Consider the following 14,543-nt stretch of genomic DNA (forward strand, 5'->3'; position numbering starts at 1 on the left):
CAAGAAATATGGCTGATTCTCTTGCCAATCAAGGTATTAAATTGAGCCTGGAGTGGCGGACCAGGGGTTTCTTCTCTCTCATTATGGCTGTTTCTGTTTGTAGTGTGTACCGTTCTTTTCTTCCTCCCCATCTATAGCTCTACTCCTTGGGTTGGGGATTTTTGTACACTTTCTACAAAGTTAATGTGATGCATTTTCTCTGCAAAAATATCAGTAATGGACTTGCAAATTATCAAAATACAACTATTTCAATTTGAAATTAAACATCCAAACCCTTCAAATATTGTCTCTAGCAAAACAGTTCTGAAAAGAACATGGTTAGCAGATTATTCAAGCATGAAATCCTAATGATGCATTCAAACTCAAATAGAATTATCTTTCCGAAAGCACCTGTGATCTCAAGATTCAAACATGATATTGTGAGGGTAGGAAACAAACTAGGTGATCTGTAACAATCCCCCAGGTGCAAAATAGCATTACGTACTTTCAAGTTTCATGTCTGACATTTGCGATGTGCAAAAATATCATATATAAGGTGTTTCCTAGTAAATTTGTTGAGTTATAAAAGCCTGAAAGATTTGTCTAAACCTCAGAAAATATAGCTCCTATTGTATGATAGGCCTTTCTAAATCTGATTTTGAGATCAGTGTCAAAATGTAGCATGCATGAGTCCTTTCTAAATCTGATTTTGAGATCAGTGTCAAAATGTAGCATGCATATTCTTGCAAGAAAATTTAGACCCTGTAATATTGTCTCAAAATCAGGCAAGTTATAAACAAGTGCAACCTTAAGAAATTTTGTATTTTATTGGAATATAAAGATCTACTTTGTATCGTACATACTGAGATATAGAATTCATTTTTTACCAACTTCAATAGGCAAACTGTAAGTAATCCATAAAATCACATGCTTAATCATCAATGGTTCATAACAAGTGCTTTTGAACTCAAGACACAGGAACAGGAACAAATTATCAAATCGAATATATTTTCAGAATATCATATAAGCCATTTTAAACCAATTTCCTTGCAGTCATTCTAGATATTATAATCTCATGTGCTGAAACATCATTAGCTGATAAGGTGTCTTTCAAATCATACACAGGCCTGAGAACAAATAATTTGATCATATAGAATCTCATACATTCCATTCATTTCACATCTCACAGTGCAAAAATCAACCAAGGAAAGAGCAATCCAAAGTTTTTTTATTGTAAAAAGCTCATAAGTTGTTTTGTACTATGCTACAAACCATTGTCAGCAGAAATTAGCAACCAGACATTTTGAGAAGATTAACTGCTTTAACAATAAATATAATGATCATGACGATTGATAAACTGCATCATACATGTCGCTTGAATATATAAGCTAGGCTAGGCTGATGAAATCATTTCAATATTAACTAGCAGCTGAATGCACCTAAAAGAGAGAAGTGCCCTTTCCTTTCTTGTCTCCACCAATCTCAAAATGTTTGCAGCGCTGTAAAGAACGTTATAGAGGAATTCAACTTAGGGATTAACAGTTACAGATATCAAAGCAGTAAAATGTAGAGATTTCCAACAAAACCAAAAAAACAAAGACCAGGAAGTATTAAATGATAGTACTATCTCAAATATCAAATAAAACCTTGATTGGATGTTGGGAAACATGTTTGCATGATTGACACTGCAGCCTCAGCACAATCTTCTTCGTAGTCTTGGCCTGCAAAGGCAACAAAAACAGCACTTTAAAACAGTTGCCCAAGGTATGCAGAGTGTCAAATTTGAACTGTACAAAAGGTGTGCTTCAAATACTTCACATGCTATAAACAAAAAAAAAGCCAAGCTGTTCAATATTCCAATTCCTTTGAGGAAAAATTCAGAATACCAATTGGAATATAACATGTACGTACACACATTTTATAATTAACTTTTATGTGTAAAGTCCATTTCTCGTATGTGACCGATTGTTTAGCCATTAGCTTATTTTTTAAAGTTTTCTCATAACCAAATTGGTATTGGAAAAGAGGTTATAATGTAAATAATTTAATTGTAAAACAACTACTTTTCAATATTTTAAATCGCAGCTTACATTTAATTATTTAAACAAAAAAGTTAAAAAGTGTGTCACTAGGCTAAAGTCTAAAGATGATGGAAAGTGGGCATAAAGACACTTTATGCAAAAACGCAATGGAAAATGCAAAGCAATACTTTCAAGAGGATCAATAAAAAAAAGTTATTTTTAAAAAAGAGTATTTGAGTCTTAGAAGAAGTGTTGCTGGTTATTTATCATTTTCATTTGCTCCAAGCAAGAATGTGAGTACGTCACATCTTTTTAAGGATGAAAAATGATAGTGGCAATCCCTTTAAGTACGAAAAGATGATTTTTGGAACCACTGGATAGGGAGACAAGGGTACCTTGCACCCTAATATCATGCTCACTATCATCATCGTTGTCCACATCAGAAAAAACCTCAATAAGATATGCCTTACCCTTACCAAGCACACCTATGACTAGGTTCCCAAGGTTCTTCGCAATGAAAACAAAGATTCTTCCTTCTTAACTCTTTTCCTCCCTTAGATGGCATGAACTTGGGCAAATTAGGAGCCTTCACATCCAATTCATCATCTGATTTCTAATACCTAAAGTTCTTCTTGTGTGACTAACAAAAGGGTGTGACTTCAAGATCAAGAGCTAACCCAATGTCCTCATCCAATGCATTAGGCATATGTATCTTGACCAATTGCTTCAATCTGTCACTCAATCCTTCTATAAAGACCGTTGTGGCTCTTTCCTATGGCATATCCAGGACCATTACGAAATGTTTTTGGAACTCACTGATGCAAATCTCCACATGTCCTACCCGCTTCAGCTGGGCACAGGGAATTGGGCTTTGCGTAGTGTAATAACCCGACTTGGTTATAACTTTAGATAACATCAATTTTCTTCATTATTCAATATTGACATTTTGTCAAACAATTGGCGAACAGTTCAGCTATCACTGTATATATGATGTCTAAATTTTAATGCACAATGCTAGAATGAGTAATGAGCTATTCACCATTACAAGCTTCAGAAATTTTCCATAGATAAATATTTGATGCTGATATATATTATTGCCTTATGAGATAGTATATTCTAAAAATATAACTGTCTATCAGCCATGCCATACAAATAACAACTACTGAAAATTTCACTATTGATTTCAGACTTTATGAAATGGAACAAGAACAACTAACATTGACTATTTTTTAGCACAAAATGGAGAACCTGATATAGACTTCAATGTATATTAGTGTAACATGGGGATGCATCCCCCCACCAAAACCAGGCCACACTCGAGACGGGGGGACAGCATTTCGAAGTCTTGGGCGGCACCACTCAGAGCGCCACCTCCACCGGAGACGTCTCCATGTCCCCTGTGGGTGCGGGGGGGCGTGAGAGGGGACGCCGGGAAGTCTCTAGCCGCAACAAGATGGGAAACATTAAAAAAAAAAAAAAATAAGGCATTATTTTTTTTTTTTTTTTGGTTCTATTTATGTTATAATGGGATGTGGGGCCCATTCCTTCCTCCTTTGTTCAAAAGCCTTCTATTCTTTATTTTTATTCACATTTGCATTTCTATATTTGAAGACTGATATATAATATAAATTTAAAATTATATAATTTGCTACTTTCATTTGTTAATGTTCAATGTTCATTGTTTGTCATTTGATCATGAATCATGATGTTCTAGTTCAAAATTTCAATGCAATGTTCAATGTTTAAATTTTTTACATCTTTATATCTTATATTGTGTAATTGTAGTATATCTTTTCATAACTAGCATTTTAAGTACCATATATATAGTATACACACCCTTGCTCCCCCCGCCACCCCCCCGTCCCCCGTTGTCGTCCCCTTGTCGTCCCCAAACCAAGGCCCCCTCTGTCCCCCCGTCCCACAGGGCAGTGTATCTATGATGTATATATTACCCAATGGAGTTTGAATTTCTTGAAATCATTTGAATTATAATGCCAAACACACACCTCTAGACGGGTCCAATTCTCACACAGGCTAAATATGCAGCCCCATGTGACCTCCCTAACTGGCCATGATCTGCCTATATAGTACCACCAATGCAGTATTAATTTGCCCCCTTTGTCCGGACAGAATTTGCAGCCCAAATTACCAATGTTGGGCCTTGGAAATCTAACGCAACCTTCCAAATTTAATGCAGCTCCCCTAAATGGTTAATGACAGGCCTGCGAGATCAATGAGCAATCAATTTTGTATGTTGTCTAGCTCTAAACGCAGCCACGTCTGGTATGTATAAGGGGAGTGATTCCCTTTAATTAATTATGCTAAATTTGTCACCCCCAGCAAGCTCGATTCACAACAAGATCCTCCGATTCAACAGCAGGTGATTCAATTCTCAGCCAACCTATGAAACATCAACAACTCCTTAGGCACAGTAAATTACAGTAGGAGAGATAAGGCAAATTATTTACCTCAGCACAATTTGCAACACAACCAAACTCAGAATTCTCGGAATTATAATTCCAATCTCCCAACCACAAGTAATTACAGTAACGAGATTAAACCAATGTCCCTTAATTAATTATGCTGAATTTGTCACCCCCAGCAAGATCGATTCACAACAAGATCCTCCAATTCAACAGCAGATGATTCAATTCTCACCCAACCAATGAAACATCAACAACTCCTTAGCCACAATAAATTACAGTAGGATAGATAAGGAAAATTGTTTACCTCAACACAATTTGCAACACAACCTAACTCAGAATTCTCAGTACTATAATTCCAATCTCCCAGTCACAGGTAATCACAATAAGGAGATTAAATCAATGTCCCTTAATTAATTATGCTGAATTTGCCACCCCCAGCAAGCTCAATTCACAACAAGATCCTCCAATTCAACAGCAAGTGATTCAATTCTCAGCCAACCGATGAAACATAAACAACTCCTTAGGCACAGTAAATTACAGAAGGAGGGATAAGGCAAATTTGTTAACCTCAGCACAATTTGCAACACAACCAAACTCATGGAATTATAATTCCAATCTCTAGTCGCAAGTAATCACAATAAGGAGATTAAACCAATGAAACCACTATCCAAGCGTACTTTTTCCAATGAAATGAGCTCATATTTATAAAGCTTTGTTGATAAAAGTTTTCAAAAGAACTCAACTTCAGAAACTGTGAAAGTTTCCCCAAATGAACTTAGCTCTTGAAACTTTCCAACACATAATCACTTTAAATATTTATTACTTGGCTTAGGCATATAATAAATGGCCCCTTTCAATGACGACTCAACCCTCAACTTAAGTGAAATTATGAAGTTATAACTTTATAATAAACCATTCTATTATTTAAATATAATTTGGCCACTAAAAATATAATAACTCCCAAAATATTCATCATTTAAATATGTCATCTGAAATAGGAGTCGCACATTATTTCTCCATGTGACCAAATGCACTTACCAAAATTAGAAAGGGTTCATCTCAATCAACACCTGACTTACCACAAATAATAAACACACAAATCTAAGCCCAAATGAAGTCCAATATGAGCCAAACGCATACCAACCTGTAGCTTACTGAATTGTGGAGAAAATAAGACCCTCCCAAGCCAAGCCACTACCTCAAAAGACCCTCTATTCACGATAATTAGCCTATATGGATCACAATAATAGGCTAATCTCTCAAACTCCACAGCTAGCAAAAATGGGGACATTACATGTAGTTTTATTATCTTATTATTCTAAAGCAATTTTTGTTTCTTGCTTGAATTTATTTCCCTAGTGGAGATCAAGTTATGAAGTACAATGCTTTGTCTCCACTGGTTTTAAAGAGCCAATAGCATAAAATTAAGTCTTGCATGTGGTTTTTTATAACAGAAAAAAGAATAGAACCATAACAAAAGCTTCATACGAATGAATCATGGTATGATCCTAGGAAACAAGTCCATGGTGTCACCAGTCATATGCTACTCCCTCCAAGTGCATGGTAGCAAACTGTATTGCCTTTTCCTCTTCCATAGGCTTGACTGTCAAGAATGTGTCTAACTTATAAACCCATGAGCTTGTATTCCTTCATTTCTATTGAAATTCGGTATACAATTTTTTTTCAAAGCATCATTATATTCCACAGGCTGAGTGCCCTGCCTATAACTTGACCTTGAGGGTCTCATGCTTGGCCTTTCCAAATGGTTTTAAGCCTTGTCCTTATGCTGTTTCATTGACTGATTTAAGTTCATTAGCTGTCTTACATCAGCTGAAAGTTGCATATTTTCATCTCGAACCACCATAATGTCATATGCGATGTGTATCTCTTCCAACTCTACCTCTGGAATTGACAAGGTAAAAATGTGGGACATAAGGATTGATCCAACATTGTATCCACTGTCCTCACAACATTGGAAGTTACTTTGTCTTAGTCCCCATGTCCGGCTTTGCTTCTCCTGCGTTGACTACTAGATCTTTTTTATCATGTACGATCAACTCTTCAGTTATCACATAGCTGTGATTATTCTATCCTAAAATTGTTGCAACATTAGTTGTTGTTGTTAGACAAAAACTCTCAGGAATCATTCTGCTCTTCTTTCTCCCATCTTTTTTCTAACTGGTTTTCTTCCAGTCCCCTCAACTTGTCCATATGAACTCCTTGTATTGTACCTGTGCAGTTCAAACCCTCTGGAGTGCATAGAACCACCTTATACTGACATGTATTGGATAAGAAGCAGAAGCAACCATAATTTCTAACATGCAATAGATAAAACTAACATGCAAAATGAAAAATTCAGACACAACTGCAAATCAATCACATGCAACTGAAAGAGTTGGCATGCAATTGAAACCCTCATACGGTAGTAGGGTCATTGTGTTCTACTACAACTGAAATAGTCTAAAACCTACTCAAACTACTATTATTATTTTTAAAAGGAATTGTTCAACGACAACAAAGGTCGGATCTATAATCCCAAATACATGAATAATTCATCTCGTGATGAACAATAACTAATGAAATCTCTATGGAATCCAGGAAATTAGTTATATAGTTTGTATTTGCAAATAGTCAATGTTAATTAGAACATAATCATTATATTGATTTTCTTGCTTTAAACAATGGTGTCTCAACTTGAGGCAGACCTCAAAATGGCTGTTTTTTGGTGTACAAACCCTTATTCAAGCTTCAATGAAGAATTACCAGGCTGTGAATTGTTAAAAGGCTTCTTTAATTTGATTGGAAGAGAAATCCATAATGAAGGCCCAAATCAAATACTACCAGAACAGCTATGTTTGTGCAGTTTGCTTCAACAGTTCCACAACAAGCTGCTGATAAAAAACACTAATAACCTGTGCTAGGGTTGCATCCAGAACAGCTGCTGCTACAGTGGTTTCGTCTAGTACCAGTTACACAAATTATAGAGAGAAAAAATTGTTAAATTATCAACCAGAATAAATAAGATGCCATAATTGGAATACAAATAAGACTCTAACTAACAGATAACACACAAAAGTTATCCTGGGAAAAACCCTCCTGCTTGAGGGAAACAACCCAGCCCATAAAATTGATGTCTTTATTTAGATTCTCAAATCAAATACAAAAAAACTCTTGCTTATGATTGAAAAGGACAAAAGGACATAAAGAGGGCAAGATTCTTATAAACAATGAAAATGAAAAGGTATTTTGCACCGCTCTTGAACAGCAAATCCAAATGTACCATGACATCACGAATCTCAATGAAAACAATCATAAGAAAAACCACATCAGCAGCAGCTCATTGATCCCACTAATTCAAAAAGTGCTAAAGGGTTGTAAGAGAACAAGAATAAAGAAGAGCATCTCAAACACCTTTCCGGCTAACCCCATGGTATGACAAAGAATGCAAGGCCACAAAAAGAAACCTTAAAGGGAGAAAGGAAAACAAAACAATCATAAGAGAATACAAACAGCTGATCAAATCCAAAAAAGAAAAATATGAAATTAACCGAAGGAAGGAGCTAATCATGTTAGGAAAGCATAATCCTAAAGGTTTTTGGAGGAAGTTACAAGCAGCTAGAAAACATGTTGAAAATAAAATTATGGACTCCCAATGGTTAAAATATGTAAAAATTCTTTACGAGAGATGGGAGGGTGAAATTTCACTTCACACAATTAGCAGCTCGGCTGAACTATTCTCTGATGAAGCCATTACTCTAGGGATAAGGAGATTAGCGAGCGGAAAAGCTTGGGATATTGATGGGCTGCAGGCTGAATTTCTAAAGTGGAGGACAGATTTGTTGGCTCCGCACATCAAGAACATTTTTAAAAAGGTCACACAAGGCTGCTTTCCCACGAAATGGACCACCACCATAGTTATCCCTCTTCATAGAAGCGGGGATGTCAACAATCCTTCCAACTACCGAACCATCGTGGTGAACCCCTTAATAAGCATGCTCTACAGGAGTATGAGAGCGTAGAATCAGTGGATGGGCAGAAAAAAAAGGAAAAAGAGCAACAGGTCAAGTGGGTTTCAGACCAAAATACTCCACCATTAATCACTGCATTACCCTACGATATCTCATCGAGAAAGTGTGGGATAAACAAGGAGAAGAGGCTTTTTGCTGCTTTGTTGACTTTAAGAAAGCTTTTGACACCATTCCTAGGGATAAATTATGAAATAGGATGGAAGAATTGGAGGTCCCAATAGAGTACAGGGTAGTTGTTTATAAGCTTTGTGCACAGGTTAATGTGAAAATCAGAACCAAAGTGGGCATGTCAAAATGTTTTGGCAGCGACAGAGGGGTCAAACAGGGGTGCCCTTTATCTCCTACCTTGTTTGGCCTCTATATTGACAAGTTAGAGGAATGGCTAAACAATGCCAATGGAGAGGGAATTCATCTGGCTGATTATGTGATTAGATTACTTCTTTATGCTAATGACCTTATTCTCATTGGGTAACTTAGAAACCTTTTGCACAGAGGTAGGGATGGAGATCAACACATCTAAGAACAAGATCATGGTCTTTTCGTTGAGGAAAAGAAAACAACAACGCACTTTCATATTTAATAGCAAAGTTTTAGAGATTGTAGAAGAATACAAGTATCTGGGGATTGATTTCTATTACCAGCTAAGTTGGGAAACATGCAGATCAAAAAAGATACAAGGGGGATGGAAGGCATCTTATCTCCTTCAGAACAGGTGCAGGACAGCGGGGTTATAGGATTGGAAGACTAAGAAAACCCTCTGTTGGTTCCCAAAACCGCAGATTGAAAATCCAAGAGCTTGCCACTTCTTTGATAGGACTTCTCAATCAGTTCTGGCCAACAAACGGAAATCACTTAGATTCCCCTGCACTTCGAGCTCCGCTATACCCAAGCGGGTAAACCTTCACCTTGAACACTGACTACTCAATTCAAGGGTTTTCTATAGCGAATTTAAACTTTACGAGTTCCTCGGCTGGCAAGGTCCTTGAACTCGATCAGAATGAAACTGAAACTAGATGTTGAATACTTGATAATTGAATGTTTTGTATAAATTTTGTTAATAATGAATTTGATGCTTGCAGGAGGAATGTGTAGATTTTCTAACTTCAATAAAAAGACCAGTGCCTTTGCTTATCCGGGCGATAGAGTCAACTTCAGAGAATTTTTACATACAACTTCATAATGTTCAATGCATTTGTACTGCCGACAATTTTGATAATCCAGATGCGACAAACCAATTATAATGCAATCTTAAATTAGTCCAGATTGAATTTTAACTCCACTGAGACAAACTAGACACAGCTGCAAAAACAATTAAATATTTCATAACACCTATGATGATCAAATTTAAAATGTTAATTGACCATGTCCACTTATCTGATAACAAAATCATATACAAAATTTTAAAATATAATTATAAAAGACGATTCCCCTGTGGTTTAAATCTCTACGCCATTAAAGGTAAACATAGGACATTTTTATTTTATTTAAAAATAAAATAATAGACTTTATTACAAAATCATAATATTTCCCTTATCTCTCCATACAATAAAATAAATATATTATACTTCTCTCTAATTGAAAAAAATGTTCCGATTGAATTATTACTCCTCACCACCGCTCCATATTTATATTTGAATATATAAAAGAAAATGACTTTACATAATAAAGTCACATCTTTTCCAAAGTAAACAATTTTTCATAATCATAGTTTTAACTCTATCAAACAAATTTTATAATATTACCCAAAGTAACAAGAATCGGAATCGGATCGGAATCGGCAAGGCCGAATCAAATCGTGAATCGGCCATGAATCGGAATCGAATCGGCCATGAATCGGAAAATTTTAAAAACCCTTGAAATTTAGTGAGTAACTTATTTCATAAACCCTTTATCGCTGATTCGATTCACCGATTCATAAAAAATCGTTTGGCTTGAATCGAATCGCCGAATCGCGTGAATCGCATGAATCGCCGTGATTCTTGGAACTATGATATTACCATCTGCTATATTTTTATTTCCTCAATTTATGATGCGATCAAATACTATTGTATTGGGATAATGCATAATTTTGTCACGTTTGATTCTGATCCATTCCGTTGGCACATAGATAAAGATGCGGCAAAACATAGGCATCTTCCTTCATTCGACACTGGTCTTAACCCAATCCTCGACGCCTCTGGTTGCCGCTAAAATGTATCTCCTTTACAAAGCCCTTCAAAGCTATAAAACTCCTGATGACGCTGAATCCTCAAAAAAGATTCGCTTTGTCCACTCGTGTGGTTCCTTGATGTTATACTGGTTTGATGGGTCGAATCTCCATGGAAGTGTTCCAAGCATGAAATTTGAAGCCGTCATTCCTTTACCATTCCAAAATATTCAAATGGAACTCGAAGATCCTCTGGCCTATTTCCACGAGCAATATTTCACACAAGGCGAGCGGTGGGAAAAAGCAAGCATTGATTTCTAAACCTATCAATACGTCTTCAAACATATCTGTCACTTTTGAAGAATTTCCATCTCTGAATATCGTTGTGGGTGCTGGTTGTTCCAACGTATACTCTAAATATCGCTGGCTTCTTGCACAAGGAATTCTCATGACAATGACATCAAATTGATGAATAGATGAACACTTCTCCTCCACTTTGTTTTTTTATCAGGATTTCTAACCTTGATAGATGAAAAAATGTAATCGCCATTCACCACTATACGCTCCTTTTGTATCTGGGCCTTTTTCCCAATAACAGATTTATATGTTTATTCCTGTGTGTTTTGTATCTCATTCCTCAGAATACATCTTTAAATCATTATTGTACATTCATATGTATTTTTTGAAACTGTCTTGTTCCCCTGTCAATTTGTTATTCTGCAGGTCTGCATAAGATTACTTATATTGATTCATTTCAATCCTTGACTAATCCCATTCATCAATATGAATGTCTTCTGCACGTTCAATATTCTTTTGTAATCTCTGGATCTCAAGGCAGAAATGAAGAATACTTCCAAATTATGGCCTTTACACTCTTAATTCTCGGGCACATCAACATCTTCTGATAATTCACTCAATCCTTTCATAATGCTCCTTTCCTCATATAATTTGATCTCTTATAATCATCAGCATATGGCATGAGAACTCTTGTCATTGGTACACAACATAAAAAATGAAAAGATATGAAAATATATAAGAATGGAGCTTCTAAAATTTGGGCTCCATCACCCTCTTTGGGTTGTTGGTGATTCTGGTTATTTTGTATGGCAACGAGACATGGGGGAGCAACGTATCAAACCATAAATGGCGGCAAATTGAAAGAATTCAAAAGCACTTCATTACAACTAATCTCAAAATCAAATCAACAATTCCTTTCGAGATTATTTTGGCAAAGGCAGGCATGTTTCTGGTTATTTTGTATGGCAGCGAGGTATGGGGGAGCAGCATATCAAATCATAAATGGCGGCAAATTGAAAGAATTCAAAAGCACTTCATTACAACTAATCTCAAAATCAAATAAACAGTTCCTTACGAGATTATTTTGGCAGAGGCAAGCATGTTCCCAGTGGAGGCCTCGGCAATTGTTAGATTGTTGAACTATCTAAAAAAATTGGGTAAAATGGAGGCACATTGCTGGCCTAGTAAGGTGATTGATAGAGAGCTTGTCTATCGGAAGAGGACATGGAAGAAACAAAACGAAAATGGTTCAACAAGTGGAACACTGACTACCAAGAGTGCCTGGAAAACAATTTAGAAATATTAAAAAAATGGGCGGCAGAAATATCATATCTGCCATGTGGAAAAATCAGTTAGAGCGAAAAAAAGCTTATTATGTCAAAGAATTTAACCCCACATGCGAGCATGACAACAAAGAGTATTTAGGAGCCAAGATCAAAGGAAAGGCAAAAATCTTAATCACCCAACTGAGATCTAGATCACACCGCTTGAGATATGAAACTAGCAAATGGAAGGTCCCTAAGGAAAAGTGGGAGGACAGAATTTGTAGAGATTTCGCAATGAGGGAGAGGTCGGAAAAAAGTGTCACTATGTGAAGGATCGCATTGCATACGAAGAACATTCGCAACCAGCACAAAGAAACTTTAAATGTGAACAGCATAAAAGAGCTTTTCGAAGGACCAAGACTCCTCAAGGGAGCCATCTTACTAATGCAGATCCACAACAAAAGGGACAGCCTGGAGAAATCGCAGTAGACTGAATAAGGGGTCTTATGTTGGTCCCTTAGACTTATGGTCTCGTGGACATCATTAAAATTCTTTCATTTCATCATTGATGTCTACAAAGCGATTCAAACAATAATACTGATTTACTCTCAAGTCTCTAACAATTTTCAAAAGGATAAATCTCCTACAACAGAATTTGTTCACACAATACAAATCCCTGCTCAAATATTCTGAGAACCTTTAAAAAGCAAAAAGAAACATTAGAAAACTCTCTCCTAAATAACAAACACTGCCACAAAAGAATAATTTTCTCCAGAACAACACCTAGATCAAATGAACTAAAAAACAATGAACTCAGAGTCTACAGAAAATATCAATACTAAAGCCTATATAGGCACGACTAGAATGACGAACAATATTGCCCATCAAAATTCCCATACTCTTGAATTCCAACATCAAATACCAAGAGTCACCATTATTGCATACGAAGAGACAAAAATGGCATCAAGAAGCTAGACGATATCAATACATGCTAACAATGAGCCACGTCAGATAATACAGACACATTGTCATCTCTGTTGGTGCCATGTCAAGTGACTTGATAATAATAGAGGTTGCAAATGGGGTTGCAAGCTTTGGGTTTAACCATGGAGGAAACTCCGTAGTTAAGCGCGCTCAAGCTGGAGTAATACTGGGATGGGTGACATCCGGGGAAGTCCCGGTGCTTCACCCCTATGAGCATCACTTAGATTCAATGAGTGTTAAGTGTTCCATTTATTCCCGTGAGAGATGGATTCATGTTGAATCACTACTCATGAAACATGGGTCAATGAGTTTGACTCAAAATCACACAATTAAATCATGATAGCAATATCACAATTTGACTTGCTGTGGAAATTATCTCCTACTTATCAATAGTAGAGGTGCAAAAAATAAAGTCTCTTCTGCAGATGCAATAATATGACACGAACATGATGTTGAAAATTATACACAGCGGTACAAAATAACCGATGTCCAACAATGCAAGAATGAGATATATGACAATGCCTCCACATCATCACGATACATAAAAAGATTAACAGTAGGAAACTCTGCAAATAGAACTATATCATCTTCGAATCTGCACTTGTATAGAAACAAGAAGATTGCAGATAGTATAGGGTGTATTTCTGAGAAGAACACAACGCAGATAAGCTCTAAGAAACTGAAAGGATCAATATAGATAAGAATGATTTCTCTCGCAACTACCAAAACGTTAACAAAATAACAAAATCATGAACTTGAAATGAATACTTTTCTCCCATCGAACTCCTTATAAATAAAATGCTTTCTCAAAAAGTTGTGATCCCCTCACAAAATCCTTGATTTCTGGCGGTTTCCAAATTAACATCACCCATCACAAAGATTTTGCCTAGTAATAAAAAATATGGGTAACTTAAGGTGGTCCCCACTTTAGAACATAACAATAACTAAATACAAATAACTTATAATCTTAAAAAATGGAAGCCCACCACATATTTCTTTGTTGGTGTGGTTTTTTTTTATTATCCTTGTTGATTGCTTTATCTGGGATTTTGGCTTGCTGTTTGTGTCAACTTCTTTTGTTCCTGGTATTTGTGGATCTTGAGGTTTGGTCTTGGGCTCTCAGATTTTCTTTACTGGTGAGCTCAGGTAGGATGTTTGGCATTCTTTGTTCGGCCATCTCTCCTTCCCTTCTTGTGTTTTGTCTTTGTCCTGTGCCTTTTGTGGCTGTGTTTATTTGAGGACCCACGCTTTGCACATCGCTTTATTTTGTAGCCTTTTTCTAGTTGGGAGATTTGGTCTCTCTCATTGCTCTGTTGTTTGCTTCATGTTGGTGTGAGGGTGGCTTGTATACTGTCGACCTTCTAGTGTTAGATGTTTGCATTGGTCTTCCTTTCCCT

At 36.4% G+C, this 14,543-nt stretch overlaps 1 protein-coding gene across 1 annotated transcript in view; it reads right to left on the reverse strand.

The window, feature by feature from the left end:
- Positions 1–1,185: 1,185 nt before the first annotated feature.
- The window catches only part of LOC149556844 (large ribosomal subunit protein eL42), a 48,502-nt gene continuing 35,144 nt past the window's right edge, over positions 1,186–14,543 (reverse strand). The window contains exons 4-5 of the mRNA XM_089831433.1: positions 1,626–1,700; positions 1,186–1,478 (exon numbers count right to left, since the gene is read on the reverse strand). Of these exons, the coding sequence (XP_089687559.1) occupies positions 1,419–1,478; positions 1,626–1,700 (135 nt within the window). The 3' untranslated portion in view covers positions 1,186–1,418. The remainder of the gene's footprint in view (positions 1,479–1,625; positions 1,701–14,543) is intronic.

The sequence above is a fragment of the Cupressus sempervirens genome, chromosome 5, assembly GCF_028749045.1.
Source record: "Cupressus sempervirens isolate cs-2001-9-10 chromosome 5, ASM2874904v1, whole genome shotgun sequence".
In the NCBI taxonomy this organism is placed as follows: Eukaryota; Viridiplantae; Streptophyta; class Pinopsida; order Cupressales; family Cupressaceae; genus Cupressus; species Cupressus sempervirens.